This window comes from Vigna angularis, chromosome 10 (genome assembly GCF_016808095.1).
Source record: "Vigna angularis cultivar LongXiaoDou No.4 chromosome 10, ASM1680809v1, whole genome shotgun sequence".
NCBI lineage: Eukaryota > Viridiplantae > Streptophyta > Magnoliopsida > Fabales > Fabaceae > Vigna > Vigna angularis.
In genome coordinates, this window is record NC_068979.1 from 30,782,007 (window position 1) to 30,799,636 (window position 17,630).

Genomic DNA, 17,630 nt, shown 5'->3' on the forward strand with positions numbered 1-17,630 from the left:
AGGATTGAAGACCGAGGATCGAGGATCGAAGATCGAGGATCAAAGATTGAGGCTCAGGGATCGAGTAATTAAAGATAGTTTATTTGTTTGTGTTCAGAGGATTAGGAATCTTGTGGATAATACTTCTATGTATGGAGTAGTTTGATTATGGTAGATATGATCAATATATGTATGTATTATGTTGTTATGGTTTGTTGATTGGTACCTTACCCCATATTTGTTTGTGTTTGTGTGGTTGTGAATGAAATTATCGGCAATGATTGTATAATGTGTTATACGTGAGCAAATAATGTTACACATGTTTTAGAGGCATGCTAGATACGAGAGACGACGGGAGACAAACTTGAAATTTTCTTTTAAAGTTATTATGTTTGGATTTCTAAAACAATGTAACTGGAGTTATTTTAATTATTTTTTAATAATATAATTGGATAAGGATTTTGGAACTGTGACGTTTGGAATTAATTATGTACGCTTTCGAAATATTGTGGTTTTAAAATTACGATTTTTAAAAATACGATTTTTGTAATAAGTCATGATTCCCTGATTTTTGGAGCGTTACAAATTGTGTTGCAGTGATAAAAGAATTTTATCTTTGTAGGCGATACCTCCAAGCTTACCATCAAGGACCTATCCTTTAAATCCTTTAAGCACCTCTCAAGATGAACTTCTCCGGTAGCCGCAAAAACATGTTCTACTCTAGTAGACATTGTAACCTGAACAAACGGATTTGCTCGATTTGGAAGCCTTAAGCCCTTGGACAACGAAATCGTATCAGCTGGGTCAGACACCTCAATCACAACTCCCAAAGTTGAGGCTATTAGGATTGTCATACTAAAATAAAGACAATAATTTTTGTTGAAGATCTCATATTGATTTGAAATATGGACAAATTATAGTACACAAATTAGTACAATCTTAACTTTACAACTAATTTTGTAAGGTTGAATTGAATTAAAAGTTCGCTTTCTAAGATAGTATAAGAGTTTATTCTAGTTGGCTTGTTGGACTTTATCGTGTCACGTGTCATCGGATCACTATTAAACCACCTAGAAATATCTAGTTTCAAGTTTGAAGTATCCAATCTTTGGTGTGAGAAAGTGTATTGGAAATTCCACTTCTACTAAAAATATGATTAAATTATTATATATAAGCATATGTAACATAACCTTACAAGTTGGTTTTATAAAATTTAGTTAGACTTAAATTTCATTTTTTCGAGAATTGTTTGGGCGAAGAAAGAGTACCACACTCTTCAATATATGCTTTCCAAGACCTCCAATGGCAACAATATCCCTACCTTGGCAGATGTCACCACTTTCTAGCATTTTTCTAGCTCACAAATCAAAGTCAACCACTCAAGTTGAAACTCCACCATATAATACAAGCTTTGACATACTACTAAAGTTCCACATTAACTAATAAATCATCACGTGGCATTTCCCGGTCCTTCTTCATTTTTGTATGTAAATCATCAAGTAAATGTCCCAAAAGCTCATATTGAAAATGTGATTTATCACCAACTACAAATACTTGCACTGAATTGCCAACTTCAATCCAACTACAACCTGGCTGCTTCTTTAATCCCTTGTCCTTCATTTTCGTTCTGACATTGGCAGCTTCTTTCCATTTCCCTGCTGAAGCATACATATTTGAAAGTAATGAATAGGTGCCAGCATTCTGTGGATCAATTTTCAAAATTTTTTCTGCTACAAGCTTCCCAATATCAGCATTTCCATGTACATTACATCCAGCAAGGAGCGCTCCCCAAACAGTCAATGAAGCCTCCTCCCCAAGCCCCTCAATGATATTGAAAGCTTCGTTCAGCCTACCTGCCCGACCACAAAGATCAATCAAACATGCATAGTGATTTTCTCTAAGTTGTATGGATCTGTTTTTCAGGATTTCATCGAAGTATTTAAGTCCTTCCTCAACTAAACCAGTATGACTACAAGCAGTGAGAAGTCCAACAAAGGTGACATCATTGGCAGGGACACCTAATTCTTGCATTTCCTTAAACAAATTAATTGCCTCCTTGCCATACCCATGATGTGCATAGGCAGCAATCATACCATTCCAAGATATCAAGTCCCTTTGCCTCAATAGCCCATCGTCAAACATCTTCCTAGCCATACGCAACTCACCACATTTTGAGTACATATTTATCAGCGCTGATACAACACATGTGCTATCCTGAAAATTTGTTTTACTTATCATTTGATGAATTTGTTGTCCCTCAGTAAGACCAGCTAAATCACTACAAGCTCCTAAAACGGTCACAAAAGTTCCAGTGTTGGGTTTTAACCCATCAGCAGCCAGCATTTTGCTAAATGCCTTCAATGCTTCTTCACTTAACCCATGTTGCACATACCCAGTCATCATTGCGGTCCAAGTAACGACATTCTTCACAGGCATTTCAAAAAACAGCTTCTCTGCTCGATTTAACTCCCCATTCTGAATGAAACCCGTGATCATGGTATTCCAAGAAGGCATATTCCTCTCAGGCATTCTCTGAAACAAATCCAGAGCCTCATCCAACCTCCCATTTTGCGCATAGCCTGTGATCATCGCATTCCAAGAAACCACATTCCTATCAGGCATCCGATCAAAGAGTGCTCGAGCATCCTCAACCCTCCCATTTTTTGAGAAACCCGCAACCATGGTAGTCCATGAAACCACATCCCTTTCCTTCATCTGATCAAAAAGCCTCTGTGCATCATCAACTCTCCCACATTGCACCAAAGTCGTAATGAGTGTATTCCAAGAAACCACATTCCTCTCCGGCATTCTCCTGAACAAGTCCAAAGCCTGTTGGGTGAGGCCATTCCTTGCATACCCATCAATCATTGTGTTCCAAGACACAACATTCCTCACCGGCATCTCATAAAACAACCTCTCAGCTTCCTTAATTTGGTTATGCCTGATGTACCCATTAACCATGGCTGTCCAAGTGACCACATTCTTTTTGGCATCCAGTCTATCAAACAGCTTCCTGGCTTCCCTGATCATGCCACACTTCAAGTACCCACTTATCATTGTGGTCCACAGGCCACTGTCCCTTTCAGGAATTTCATCGAACACTTTGCGTGCATTGTTGATTTTGCCATTTTGGCAGAGTCTAGAGATTAGGAGATTGCAGCGCTTTATTTCCGAGTGGATAGCAACCGTGGATATTAACCTAATAACATTGCTGCTTGGTGATTTGGGATGGGGCAACAAAGTGAATGGTAAATGATATAACTCCTTCTTCATGTTTCAATGATAACTTAGATTATTGTAACAAACGATGTTTTTATCTATTTAACCATTAATAACACCTTCAATTTCTGGAAACATGTTAACAAAAATCGGTTGACTAAACTATCCTAGCCAAAGAGGAGCATTGATTTGGGCTTCGATTGCAGAGGGGATAGAGAAAGACAACTTGGTGATTATGGTGTTTCATGAAAACAAGAATTGGATTGTTTTGGAGATTATTTTCCAATTCTTCAGTAGTTGCTACCAACATTTTCTTGAAAATAAATTTTACTGGGAACTTTCTCTTCTGCTTTTTATATCCATTCTTAGCCTTTTAAGAAAATCTAATGAGACCCTACGCAAGATTTTTTTGTTTTTTAAGTAATATAATTATTATGTATAAATTTAAGATATGTATATTTAACATTATGATTATATAACTATAACTATTATAAATACATATATATATATATATATATATACATATATATATATATACATATATATATAAAGAATACAATTTTTCTTGTCTTTTTTTACTTTTTAAATTTTACTCTCTTAATTATTGCTTTTTAAATTTAAATAATTATTTGTAATGAAAAAATATTTTTTTAATTTTATTATTTTAGAAATATTGAATTTAAATAATTATTCATATAAAAATATTTACTCTTTTATATTTTAGTAATTATTTTTTAAAATTTAAATAATTATTCATAATAAAAAATTATTTACACATTATTACTTATAATATTTTTTATTTCAATAACTAAAATTTAGACAATAAGACGTGGCACAACAATTAATATTTACTTAATATATAAACAGTTTTTTTAAAAAATAAAAATATCACAAACTCGAGATCTTTAATTTGTATCAATTTTCAAAAATTGTATCAATTTTTAAAAAATTAGAAAATAATTAAGAAAATAAAAATTGAGAAACTATTTTGAGATTCTCTAAAAAAAAGGATAAAAACCGTATTTAAACATACAATTTGAAATAGAGGTGTCTAAATAGAATCTTTTAGATGTAAAACTATTATAAGGTATCAACTAAACATTCAAAACCTATAAATGTATCTTCATACATTGATGCGAATAGATGGTCGTAAATCAATGTTACAAGTTTTCTCATCCCTGAAAAATGTTGTATTTTTCATCAAGAAAGATTTATGTTGCATTTTCTAAAATCCGACAAAATGTATAAATTTAAAACAAATTCGTAATTTGCATTTTTATTTATTTATTTCAGATTTCACAAAAAATTACATCTTAACTCAACCTCATTGTAGCTATGCATTTGAAATTAAAAACTACCCAATCATCCTCATTTCTGATCAATACTTGGAAGAGAACATTCCTTTGCAAGATTGTTTTGGAGGAACCTCTTCATTGCTTGTCAGTAATCACAAATCATGAGTATTTACTGACCCATTTGAACCACTAACTCTGGACGTATGTGAGCTCACGTTCTATTGGTTACACCAATTGGTAGGGCCATCAGCTCTGCAAAACCTGGGGTTTCCCCGGATCAGTTCACGGGATATAGAAAAATTTAAGCTTCAAACTAAACATGAGAAGTTTAATACGTTTCCCAGATTAGCATATTTTTTTCTGGTCTGTACTCTAGGCAATTTAGAATCAATTGATTTCTCTGGCTTAAAGTAGCATTACTCTGGGCCAGAACAACAATAAAAACAGATAAGAATCTCTACTCATGCCATAGATCATTCAAATAACCAATTAAATTTGTCCCCATCCCTCATTATCACCAATTGGACTAAACTCAAATCATCCATGTCTTTCTTCATTCACTACTTTCATCAACAGAATCGCCTGAATCAACCGGCTCTAATGAAACAACTACTCACTCTGGATCTGCTACTGGAAGATATGAATATAGGCATAGGTAAAGGTATGGTCAAAGGCAATCGCAGTGGTTGTTTCACCCAGAGCCGGAGTAGATTCAATCATAGCAGAACCTGATATACATCTTAAGATTAGAAAATGAATCTCTCCAAGCTGAACTTTGATCTTAAAGAGACTCCGACGAGCTTGAAGTCTTATTCATATTACAACCTACAAATTTCATGCTCTAATATCAGTCACAAGATCCATAGCACTTCACACAATATTAGTATATCAAATCAAATATAACATGAGATCAACCAAAAACAAATTATTACACTGAATCTGTAGAAGAACACATGCACACACTCCTAACTTGAAACCCATACTACCAAGTAGCAAACCCATTTCAGTAAACAAGACCCAAAACTGAATCATTTTATAATTTTCTCCTATATTGTTGCCACCTTGAGCTTCGAAACTTATTTTCTCAATGGTTAAAATTTTATTACTCTTAACTTTAGTTCAACATGTTCACTGATCTGAATCATCAAACAGAGTTACTATTTCCTTAAATCTTTGACTCAAGCATAAATGATGCTTGCCGGCTAGCTATATGAAAAGCTTTTTATCGTTGAAGAGCTTATTCAAAAGGTTGATAGCAAAACTTAAAGAAATAAAATACTAAACACAATATATAAAATAAATTTGGATTCTAGACGAGAAAATAACATCAAAAAGCCATGTAAGCACCAGTTTGAACTCGACAAAGATTTTGTATAAGCACTTAATATTGATATAAAAGAAGGAGAAGAAAACTAGTAAAAACAAACAATTCTGCTAGCATTTCATTCACAATAATCAAACAATGATTCAACATACCCGAGAACCCACTAAGGTTCTCTTCACTGATCAGTCACAATATAATATAACTAACTGCAACTGACACAAATGATGCTTGTACTGCAGCTTTTAAAGATTAAGATAAATCAAACCCGAAGTAGATAGAGTTCATCAGAATTGTGTAAAATACAAGAAGATGCCACACCTTTTTACATGTCAGGAGTCTCACATCCTAGCTCAATTCCTGGAATGCGACTTACAATACGTTGGACAACTGGTTTAAAATGAAATCTGACATTACAAAAGGTATTATTGCAATGTAACCAAAGCAAATAGACTAATATTATTACAAAAGCTATCTTGTATTCATACGGTACTATATCAATCAATATGTGAAATGAAAGACAATAATCCGAACTAAAAGTTTTAACTTTAAATGGATGGTCATCCTCTTTAAATTGTCACGGGGTATTAAAGAAGAAGAAAATAAAAAATTCCAAAGATGCATACTTGCAAATCAGTTGATCTCAATGAAAACAGCCATATGCGGAATCAGATGCAACAGAATCAATGTCCCAACAAGCTTGGGTCCCCTATATACTCCGCAATTTGTTCAAGCTTCACATCTAGCAGCTCATGGGTATCAGCATCCCTAACAATGGCCATTTCCCGGTCCAAATCCCTCTCCACCAGACTCCCAAATACACCCTTGTATTTACCAGCCAACACAAGCACAGGTCCCCCTCGTTTCGGAATTGCCGTCTCCAGAAAATCTTGGGACACCCCTTGAACAATCTCCCTGCTCTCATCCATAGATACATCACATGTGGTAGGTCCAACGACATCCAAAATCTCCCCCTTCTTCAAATACAACCGCCCTCCTTTCAAATCCCTGCTAATCACCCTCACCCGAATGTGACTAGTAAGCCAAGAAACCTTCCTCTGATCCACCACTCTCCTCTCTTCTCTCCTACCACCATCCACTCTCTTCTCCTCAACCACATCCCTACGACCCACCCCTTTCCTCTCCTCTCTCTGACTAACATCCACTCTATTCTCCACCTCATCCCTGTCGCGCTTCCTTTTTGGCCCTCTATCCTCACGCTGAATCTTCGACTCCTTCAATTTCCTCAAATACCTCTCTTCATCCTTAGAACCCAATTCAGCAACATCCCCCACCTTCACTTTCACCTTCTCTTCACTTCTGGATAGCTCCAAAACAAGATAATCATCACCAATACTAGACACAACAGTACCCTTTCTCCCAGCATCTCTTCCCCCAACAATCCTAACAACTTTCTCCTTCTTCTCATTCTGCTTTTTGTCTTTCTTGTCCTTGTCATTGCTACTCCTAACCAGCGCAGCAGGAGCATCACCAACAAAACCCAATCCTTCCTTGGCAGTTCTCCGCTTGATCTCCCTAACCTTCACGTCGTCCTTCGCGTTCTTTCCAATCCCCATCCCTTCCTTCCACCCGTACCCGGCCAGCAGCGCGGCGCCAAAACCCTCGACTGGAACATCCTTGAATTCGTCGAACCCCTGATCGTCCGGTAGCCTCTCCATGTCGTCCTTCAGCTTCTGCAGCATCGTGCCCTCCACCGGAACGCGGCGCGGCGGCGGCGGAAGTGCGCTGCCGTTGTTTTGCTCAGTCTTTTTGTCGGTGCGGAGGTTGAGGCCATAGGAGACGTCGGAGTCGGGTTGGCCGTCGACGGCGTGGACTTCGAATGTAAGGGGTTCGGATTCAGGGTCGGCGGTGGGGAGGTGGAGGTTCTTCATCTTCTTAAAGGGTTTCCATTCGTTTTGGACTGGCGGAATTAGGATTTTGGGGGCGAGGGAGGGACCGGGTTTGGAAGGATCGAATTCGGTGATGAGGTGTTTAGATCCGTCAGCGTCGTTTTGGGCGGTGGAAGTGTCGTCGAAGGTATTGACGGGTTTGGGCTTCGATTGGGATTTCGATGAGGGGACGGAAAACGATAGCTTCATTGTTTCACTTCTTCTTTCACGAATCTGACTGAATCGAGAAGAAGAAGATGGTGATAGACCTGCACCAATTAGGGTTCTTCCAAGGTCAATTGTGGCAGTTAAGATACGTGAAAAATTTACCGATTAGAAATAAGGGAATACTCTTTATTTGATAAATAATATTTTTTAATATATATTTTTGTTAAAATAATTGTTATGTTATTTTTTTATTTTACCTTTACGTTTTTTAAGAATAAAAGAATCTTTTATTTTTTATTTATTAAATGTAAAAATTAAAATATGAGTGTAGAAAGATAAAACATGTAAAATTATTAATTATATGAATCTTTTAAATAACTTAATAATTGGCAATTTAAAATTTTGTTGAAAAAAAAATAGAAGATATAATTTTAGTTGGTCTAGAGATTAAAATATATCATGATTAGATATTTTCAAAGATATATTGAGATATATCTTTATATATATTATTATATATTATTATATATAATTAAATATTATTATTAGATAATAATAATAAAAAAATATAATATATTATTTAAAAATTTATCAGAATTAGTTAAATTAAAACTAAATTTATTTTATCTTATTTACATTTTTTATTTTAGTTAGTTGTAATTACTTTTTATGGGTTTTTATTATAAATAGAATATCCTATGTTTATATTCAACTCAAAGAAAATTAATTTCGTACATAAGTATAATTAAATTGGATACTCTTATAGAAACTCGACCATTAAAAAAATGAAACATATAAACTTTGAAGGTGAGAATAATTAATGTGTTTAGGATCATGTTTGACTTTCGATTGAGGATAGAACATTACTGACTGTTGGGTTGTACCTGAACGTGTGGTTGATGAGCAGAAAGATATGTCTACTTGTTATATCTAGTAAATCTTGAGTCTATCTATCGTGTGATACGGGACAACGACTCTCTTTAGCCTTGTGTGCGAAAAGGAGTGGTGTTCGAACCTTCCTTATGTGGGGGAATGTGTTTTACCCCGTCCTTGTGTGACAGGTCCTTTAGCCGTGAAGGCGGGACAACTCGAGCGGGTTTATATGAGGAAATTATAGGTGTGGTAAAGTAAGGTATAAGAGTATGATGAATTCGTTCATGATGGAGGTCATGGAGTGGAGATGCTCATGGTGGTGACCATGATAGGAATATTTATGATGGTGTGTTCATGATGGGGATATTCATGATGATGGGTTCGTGATGGGGATATTCATGATGGAGGTACAAGCAGTGATGATCATGATAACCATGATGCTCCAAAGGATGTTACGTTATTAGTTACTAGGTTATGATTGTGGTATAGTTAGCGTAACATTGTTTGAATTAGTAGTTTATGTGCATGTTTGAATTTCGTTGATCTGGAACGCGAGCATTTAAAATTCGCGAGGTCTTTGTCGGTATTCGAAATCTAGTTAATGTTTCGCCACCTTTCGAAAGTTAATGAAGGCTTAAACGGATTTCGAATGCCGATTAAACCTGTATCAAATTTTAAAATTCGCTTAAACCTGGAAGGTTTTCGAATTCCAGTTATATATTTTTTTGTTATTTTGTTTTTTTTCTATATGTATGTGTTTCAAATTTCTTTTAGGTTTATTAATTTTTTTTTGTTATATTTTGCTTTTTTAAAATTCTTTTTTATTATATTTAATTGTTTATATATTTCTTAAAATATTTAAATATTGTATTACTTTTTGTTGTTTGTATATTTGATTTTTTAATATATTTTTTTTGTTTGTATATTTTGGTTGTCACAAACATAGCAGGAACACGAGGTGCATTTATTTATTATGGTGAGAGTTTAACATAGGGTGAAAGATAACATCAACTTGTAGATGACGGACTCAAGAAACTGATGTTGATGTTCACAAAGAGCATGATGTTACTCAAGAATAGGAGCATGCTGTTAAGCAGAAGGATGTTACTTAATAACAAGAGGAAGTAGGTGGATTTCCAAGAGGTACCATGCCTTATTGGCAGGACTGGGTTAGTACAAAACATGAATTTTAATTGGTAATGAGTAGTTTCAATTATTTTCTATATATTTTGTTGTTGTGTGGGATGAAGGGGAAATCAACTTGATCTCTCATGAGAAAAATTAAATAAATTTAGACCATGTCATAAGACAATTTAATCTTTTGTGTTGAATTCTGTTCTAATGCCCTTAGTTGGTATTTCGTACGACTATGCTGACAAAGTATTGATATTGGTGTTTGCTGACAAATAACATTTTGAGACAAATAATTTCCATATCCTGATGGGTGAGACGACTGTCACATTAGATGATGTGTCGTCACTACTTCACTTACCTATTATAGGACAATTTTGTGAGATTGAGCCGTTGGTTTTAGAGAAGCTCGGAATGTTATTATAGACTTTTAAGGTGTAGACTGCGTTAGGATTGGAGCTAAGATGACACAAGCACATAGTCATAGAGTTAGGTTGAGTTGGTTAAAGGATGTCTATAATGAGTGTTGTGAGCTGCAACACTAGGAGTGTGTGACATTAGCATACTTATTGCATCTAATTGGATGCACTATTTTCACAAATAAGAATGACACCCTCATATGTGTATCATACTTGATGATGTTCAAAGACTTGCATGCATGTGACAGATATGCTTGGGTCGTTGTTGCAATTGTCCATATGTGCAAGTAGCTTAGGATGGCAACTTTACAGAGATGAAGCAAAATGGTTGGATATTCAACTCTTTTACAGGTACATATTTCTCTTGCATTTTGATTTCATATATTTTTCCAATTTATACAAAACTTTAAGTAATTTTTCATAGAGTTGTATTTATGAGCATTTCCCTAGGATGGGAAGGTGGCATGTGCTGCTCACTTACGATGAAAACAATCCTCGTGTAGCACGCTGGATGACAAGGATTTAGGCTTGGAGTCTACTTGAGAACATGTCATATTTGGATGAACTGACGTATGATGGGATCATCTAGTTTTCCATACTAATCACATAGGAAGACTCGTCCATTTCCAGTGATTTGTATAACTTTTGAGCAAGCCCATTCAAGTATTTGTTTTCTTCAAGTAGCTTATGACTTAATCAATTATTATTTTCACAAATCATATTTAGCTTAATTAGGTTTAGTTAAGTATTATTTGAATAATAATCACTTTGGATTAATAATGATAATGAGTATTCTTTATCAAAGAGCTCCTTTATTAGTGATAAAAAATCACATAGTTGCTTACTTGAGAAAAACATTTTCTATTGACGAATATAATATTTGTATATTGTATTTTAGTTTATTACATGAACATAAACCATGTTCTCTATTAAGCTTTTGAGAATGAAAAAAAAAAAACTAAATAGAGTTTTGCACTATACAATATAGTCTCTCTCCTTGAATTGTTTTATATACTTCTGTTTTGGGTTGTTGAGGACCTTCAACTCTTTTAAATGTCGTTGCATCTATTAAATATATTTTATGCAACATTAAATGTTATTTTTATTTTTACTTAACATCCAAATAGTTGAATTTAGACAATATGTGTTAGGAATCTAGGTAAGAATCCTAACTTTCTAATTCACTCGCACTCAAGAATACAACTAGGAAAATCCAGGAGCTTAACCTCCTTCACCAGGTTTGAACCGGTCTACAAACTCAAAAGTAAAAATTGTCCCTTCGTAACTACAAAAGAGGTCCTTTTTATAGACCTTTTCCCGCCCCCTTAACTGCTCAACAGTTAAGTACTCATCTTTATTTCTCTACTATCTTTCTCCTTTCATAAACCCTCCAGGTCCTAACAATATGTCTTTCTTAAAATTTGTCTATAAAGTATATTGTCATACTAAGTAAATAATCTTTCCAAAATTAACAATGAAACAAGTACCATAATTAACTATTCTTCTACTAAGGTTCAAATAATAGAATTTGTATTTTTTAGACTTCTTAGGACAGTCAGTGAAGAAAATCTTCTTATCATGTACATTATAGACTTTTACTTCTATACATGGAACAAAAAAGGACTAAGATTGACATTTTTTAATTCAACAACTTTAACATATGAAACTTCTCAATTATGTATGTTAGTGCAGATACATAAGTGTATTAATCAGATTAACTTGTTTAGTTCCCATCAATATCAAATTGAGAATGTTAGGTAGGCCAACATGTGCTTCTGATGAATGTTTCACTGTAGAGCTTTTCACACACACATTGACTCTTACACTTCTTAAACACATGTTGAACATGAGGAAGGAAAGTGACCTGACACCTATTCTTGACCAAATACTTTCTATATACTATCATCCTAAAGTAGCATTCTCTTCGGCTCTCAGGCTCAGAGATGACAACTTGGAATCAGAATACAACCAACAACACACATGATTCAAATAATCAAATAAAGTTGTCTCCATCCCCAGTTTCACCAATTAAATGAACCTGAACCTGATAAAGAGTTGAAGATTAGGAAATGAATCAGGAAGCTGGAGTTTGAGTTCCCTCCTGTGGATTGAAGAGACTCCCACCAGCTTGAAGTCTCGTACAAATTAGATTCAAAAGACACCCTTCAAAATACATGCTTTAATATCAGTGTTGCATCCACATGTCCATGGCAACATTTGGCACTGGCAAGTGGCAAACTCAATTCAGTAAACAAAATACACAATGCAATACAAAACAATATTACACCATTCCTCACTACCACAATGCACCCGGGTTTACCAAATCATGCCAACCAATTTGATCCTTGATGGAACTAGCAAGATCGGAGTAGGATCCGTACTTTCAACTCAACATACAAGTAATGGGATAAGTATATTAATCAAACAAAAAGTAGCAAAACATATTCACTCAACAAATAAATACATCATTAATATCTATTCCTGTGCTATCTGATACTTCACATTTTAGACACATCAAATGTACAAGACTAAAGCTGAAACTAGAAAGGAGCAAATAATATTCACCAGACCGAGAAATAACCATAAAGCAGAACAATAACAAGATAGGCTACACGCATCTTATCTCTTGATACATAGGCTAGAATGAATTTGCGCTTTCTTCCCTCTCTAACCTGCAGAAGTGGTTTAAAACTACCATAAAACATAGATATGCTTGACTGCTGAAAGCTTCTGAATTGTGAAGGATACTGAAATAAAGTTTTCAGGGAAATTGGAACACTACACCACAAAAGCTTAATAAAACTTACATGTTTCACAAAAATTATGCATTGTTTGCTATTTGATCACCTCACTCCTTTAATACTTGTGAACCATGGAAATATAAATTTGTCAATGAACTTAATTAATACTCATTGTCTGAATAGTCTTCATAAAGCAATCAACTATGACAGTACAGTTTTGACATTTGATACTTTTGAACCATGGCAATTTAGAAAGAAATCACCGCAAGAAAAAAAAAATAATAATGACGAAAAGGTGGAGATGAAAAGAATGTAAAGTGGTCAATTTGTGCCTTCAAAGGCTTAGGAATTGATTGTCAGATGAGTGAAACAGATGCATGGTAAATGAATATAACACCACAGCCAGTATATTGCTACCGATCTGAAGTCAAATTCCATTTTCCAGAACATAAGAAAAGCCAAATCATACATACATTGAAATGGAACATTATATTTTACTCAAAATATAAAATCATCATGAATTTGATTGTATTCTATGTAACAAAATTTTGGTGAAGCTACAAATAAATAAACTCACAATGAAAAATTGTTCCTAACGGTACAGTACATGAAGTATGAGTTACACATATTCCACAACTAGATGTTCTCGTAACAGCTAAGGAGACAACTGTAACGAGATGCCTCAGACTTTACGAGCCAGTGTCCTCTGCTTGGTTCCATGCTGCACAACCTTTTCCTCCACAGGAAGGCCCTTGCGACGCCTGACAGCATCAATTAACTTTCTTGCGGTGTTTGGAAGAACACTAGAACCATCTCCAAACTCTTCAATTTCCTCTTCTGTTTTAGGTACAAAGAAAGGATCCTCAGAAAGTGCTTCCCAGTGGCTAAGGACAAGAAGTGCACTTGCAGCACCAGAAGTCCACCTTCTAAGCTCATCCGCAAAACCAAAGCTCTCAGAAACAGGAACATATGCATGGACAGTGAAGAAAGGGGAACCTTCTTGCATCTCTTCCTTCAAAATTCGGGCCCTTCTCCGGGAAAGTACAGCATACATAGGACCCAAATATTCAGTAGGTGTATTCAATTCACAGAAGTACATTGCTTCTACAAGCCGTGGCTTATTCTGAAGCACAGCTGCTCTACATGCATCTTTGACAGTTGCTATTACCTGCCCTGCAAAGATGCCATACTGCTCAGATTGCTGGGGCGTTTCAGATTCATCACCATGCCCTGAAAATGGAGATATGCGAGCCTCAACAACAAATGCCAAACCCCACATAGGTTCCTCGCACAAGGGTCCGGCTGAAGTGGCCAGCTGGAACCCAGATATTACACTACTCTCAAGATGTTCAGCGTCCATGTACAGAGCTTGGTTTGCAGTTGAAGGCCTCTCGGCAACAGAGTCACTGGTACTAGAATCGGCCACAAAACCCAACCTCTCTGATACATGAGAACAACCACGTATTAAGACAGAGTTATCGGTACTCTCTGCTTTGTTATCAGGAGTGAATAGTAGGTTAGGACCAATCTGCCTTGGTCCAAGTGCCCATATCCTCCTCAAAACCTTTAGCCACTTCAGTTTACATTTCTCTGCATGGTCCTTGTCATCTTCATTCCTGCTCAAAATATCACCCTCCACTGCATCCAATATGCGTTTTTTTAGCACTTCAACTGGGTTTTCATTTTCAAGAATACTTGGTCTCTGGGTTTCCAAACTTTTTAATGTATGCCCAGAGTTTACTCCAATGATATCTGCAAGTAAATCAGAGCTTTCATCGAGCACCTTTGTCAGAGAAGGTAGAAGTTTCATCACCTGCACCCGAACAACACATCTTCCATTGGGTGTTGTTTTTTCAACATAATCTGATCTCCTGCTAAGAACTTTCAAATTTTCCATCACGTTCAATACCTCTCCCTCGATGGTTTCTTTGTAGGACACAAGAGGTGGAGAAACCTCCAAGCTTACCTTGGCAAACCTATCCTTCAAATCCTTTACGCACCTCTCAAGATGAACTTCTCCAGCAGCAGCAAGAACATGCTCTCCCCTAGAAGACACTGTGACCTCAACAAACGGATCTGCTCGATTGAGAAGCCTCAAGCCCCTGAGCAACGCACCCACATCAGCAGGGTCGGACGGCTCAATCGCTACTCTCAAAGTCGGGGCAACTTGGAATGCCATACTCGAAAAAGGCCAACAATTCCTAGTGGAAGAAAGAGTAGCACTCTTCAATATATGCTGCCCAAGACCTCCAATGGCAACAATATTTCCTGCCTTGGCAGATGTCACAACTTTCAACCCTTGTCCCATCATCAAATACAACGATTTCAACTCAGCCTCCTGTATATGCTTCTGCATCGATTCTCCTTTCAACGGATCATACAATGGAGAAAGCACAAAAACTCTCTGCCCCGCATACAAAACCCCACTAAAAATCCTAGCAAAAGCCAGAAAACACTCATCGGAATCACCCTCCCCTTCGTCACCATAGCCATTGCCAACCTCCCCCCTCTGTCCGGGCACCATCTTAACCGGCAAAGCAAACATCTTCGACACGAAAGCCACACAAGGAACCTCATCCCCACAGTCACACCCTTCCACTGCCTTCCTCACCATCTCCGCCTCCTCCACCACGCGCTCCTCCACCACATCCCCAACAACCTCCCTTTTCGGAATCAACCTCGATATCCGAAACGCCTGTGCCGCAACCGGGTTCGGCAGACACCTAACCACCATCGACAAAACCGCGTCCGACAGCGGAAGCCACCGGCTCATAACAGCCTGCAGCACGACCTTCACATCCTTATTCTGCAGCTCGCGCGGTGGCACCGACAAACTAAACGATCTAATAACCTTCTCCACCAGCCCCTTGTCCCCTTCCAACGCCCCCTGATAAACCTGCCACAAGGGTTCCAACACAAACTGAACAAACATAGGTTTCTTATTAGCACCAGCACCTTTCTTCCCCACAATCATCTTCGTCTTAGGGTTAAAATACCTAGGTCCCCACAACGCTCTCAACAACGCATTCACACTTGCACCAAGCTTGGACGCGTATATCTCCGCAAACTCACGAATCCCAAATCCCCAACCGTCTAAGGCGCAAGCGAATATAACATTCCCCTTCTGCGGCTGAAAAACGTCCTCGTTATCGTCGTAATCCTCCAGAGTCTCACCAGTGCTGCCGATGGTTCCGGTGCCGGCGAGTAGAGAATCGACGTCGGAGAGGTATTTTTCTGATTTGTAAGCGCTGACTATTCCGTTGACCTCGTGCACGATTCGCAATAGGCGTGTGTAAGCTTCGGAGGGAGTGAGTTTGAGTTCGGTGATCAAGCGATCGAGCTTGTTGAGAACGAGGCAAGGGGTGAGGCGCTCGATCCAGCACTGGCGGAGGACGGCGTGTGTCTGAATGTGGACGCCCTCCACGGCGTCGACCAGGAGGAGCGCACCGTCGCTGAGGCGCGCCGCCGTGGAGACCTCGCTGCAGAAGTCGATGTGACCAGGGGAGTCGATGAGGTTCACCGCGTGGCCGCGGTAGCGTAGGAGGATGGAGGAGCTCTTCATGGTGATGGCGCGCCGCTGCTCCTCGTCAAGGTAGTCCATGAAGCGGACACGCCCGGCGAGCTTCGGGTGAACGACGCCGCCGCCCGCAGCCGCAATTAGGTGGTCGGCGAGGGTGGTCTTGCCATGGTCGACGTGGGCGAGGATGCAGATGTTGCGGATTCGATCGCGGTCGCAATTGCCATCGGAACTTCCCTCCTCCATTTTCGAATCTGAAGAAGCACTTCAAGAAAAGAAAATAAAAACTGGTAAAAGGACGCAGAAGTTAGAGACAGCGGCTTCGGTATAACGCGCGTTTGCCGTAAAACGACGTCAATCCAAACATGCCGCCAATATCTGATAAACCCTAAAAAGCAATTTCAAGACAAAGAAGAAGGACTACATATTTTTATTCAAACATAAACTATTGTATCTTCATACAACAGATTATCGAACTGGATTTTGTGCTTATTTTTTCGGTTATATAAATTAGATTTAATTATGGTTTTAATAATTTAAATTCGAAAATATTTTTATCTAAATTTGGGGACTTAAAATAGTTTTTTTAAGTTAGGATAGGGAATCTCTTATATTTATAATTATGCAAAATTAATAATTCAAAATAATAATTGATTGTTGATTTTAATAGCACATTAAAGACCAGACTATGGCATAAGTGTTCTATAATCAAAAAATTGATTTTGAGAGAAAATATCTCATCTATTATGATTACAAATTATAATAAAAAACACAAAAAGATTTTTATTATAATTTTTTTACTCTAATATGGCATGCATGTCTTTCCTATATTGTTCAATGCCTTGTCCAAGGATAAAGATACAGGGACAACCAGAGTCGTTTTTATACTTATTTTTAATTATAAATCAAAACTTATCATAAATTATGAAATAGAATATAATTAAAATTATAATATTTTTAAGTAAAAGTAAGTAGCATAAAAATATCTGAAGTACTTTTATAAAAAAAACTAAATAAATAAATGATATAAAAATAATATTATATTAATTCAAATAATAAATTATTTTTCAAGAAATTAAAT

The 17,630-nt window shown here is 36.9% G+C and overlaps 3 protein-coding genes across 12 annotated transcripts; all 3 read right to left on the bottom strand.

Moving 5' to 3' along the window:
• Window positions 1-1,195: 1,195 nt before the first annotated feature.
• Window positions 1,196-3,532, bottom strand: LOC108335319 (pentatricopeptide repeat-containing protein At2g35030, mitochondrial). Its single transcript, XM_017571309.2, has one exon. It carries the CDS (start codon window positions 3,250-3,252, stop codon window positions 1,402-1,404), a length of 1,851 nt encoding a protein of 616 aa, XP_017426798.1. The 5' UTR covers window positions 3,253-3,532; the 3' UTR covers window positions 1,196-1,401.
• Window positions 3,533-4,439: 907 nt separating this feature from the next.
• Window positions 4,440-8,026, bottom strand: LOC108336002 (protein MOS2). Of its 9 annotated transcripts, none has more exons than XM_052869048.1 (4): window positions 6,441-8,026; window positions 6,136-6,204; window positions 5,111-5,318; window positions 4,440-4,754 (listed from the first exon to the last, which is right to left on the bottom strand). In XM_052869048.1, exon 1 carries the CDS (start codon window positions 7,911-7,913, stop codon window positions 6,498-6,500), a length of 1,416 nt encoding a protein of 471 aa, XP_052725008.1. In that variant the 5' UTR covers window positions 7,914-8,026; the 3' UTR covers window positions 4,440-4,754; window positions 5,111-5,318; window positions 6,136-6,204; window positions 6,441-6,497. The 9 variants fall into 9 exon arrangements, with proteins under 9 accessions (XP_052725008.1, XP_052725012.1, XP_017427766.1 ...); XM_052869052.1 differs by having other exon boundaries at window positions 5,111-5,221; window positions 6,136-6,221; window positions 6,441-8,025; XM_017572277.2 differs by lacking the exon at window positions 5,111-5,318.
• A 4,297-nt stretch (window positions 8,027-12,323) lies between these two features.
• On the bottom strand, window positions 12,324-17,008 carry LOC108335930 (uncharacterized). 2 transcript variants are annotated; one of them, XR_008245508.1, is made up of 2 exons: window positions 13,610-17,008; window positions 12,324-12,514 (listed from the first exon to the last, which is right to left on the bottom strand). XR_008245508.1 is itself a non-coding variant. In XM_017572158.2 (1 exon), the coding sequence occupies exon 1, from the start codon at window positions 16,793-16,795 to the stop codon at window positions 13,715-13,717; it is 3,081 nt and encodes a 1,026-aa protein (XP_017427647.1). In that variant the 5' UTR covers window positions 16,796-17,008; the 3' UTR covers window positions 13,507-13,714. The 2 variants fall into 2 exon arrangements, 1 of the variants encoding a protein (XP_017427647.1); XM_017572158.2 differs by lacking the exon at window positions 12,324-12,514 and having other exon boundaries at window positions 13,507-17,008.
• Between the last annotated feature and the right edge of the window lie 622 nt (window positions 17,009-17,630).

Excerpts from the sequence above, each read along its gene's own strand:
- LOC108335319 (XM_017571309.2), bottom strand. The coding sequence starts at position 3,252 with ATGAAGAAGGAGTTATATCATTTACCATTCACTTTGTTGCCCCATCCC.
- LOC108336002 (XM_017572277.2), bottom strand. The coding sequence starts at position 7,913 with ATGAAGCTATCGTTTTCCGTCCCCTCATCGAAATCCCAATCGAAGCCC.
- LOC108335930 (XM_017572158.2), bottom strand. The coding sequence starts at position 16,795 with ATGGAGGAGGGAAGTTCCGATGGCAATTGCGACCGCGATCGAATCCGC.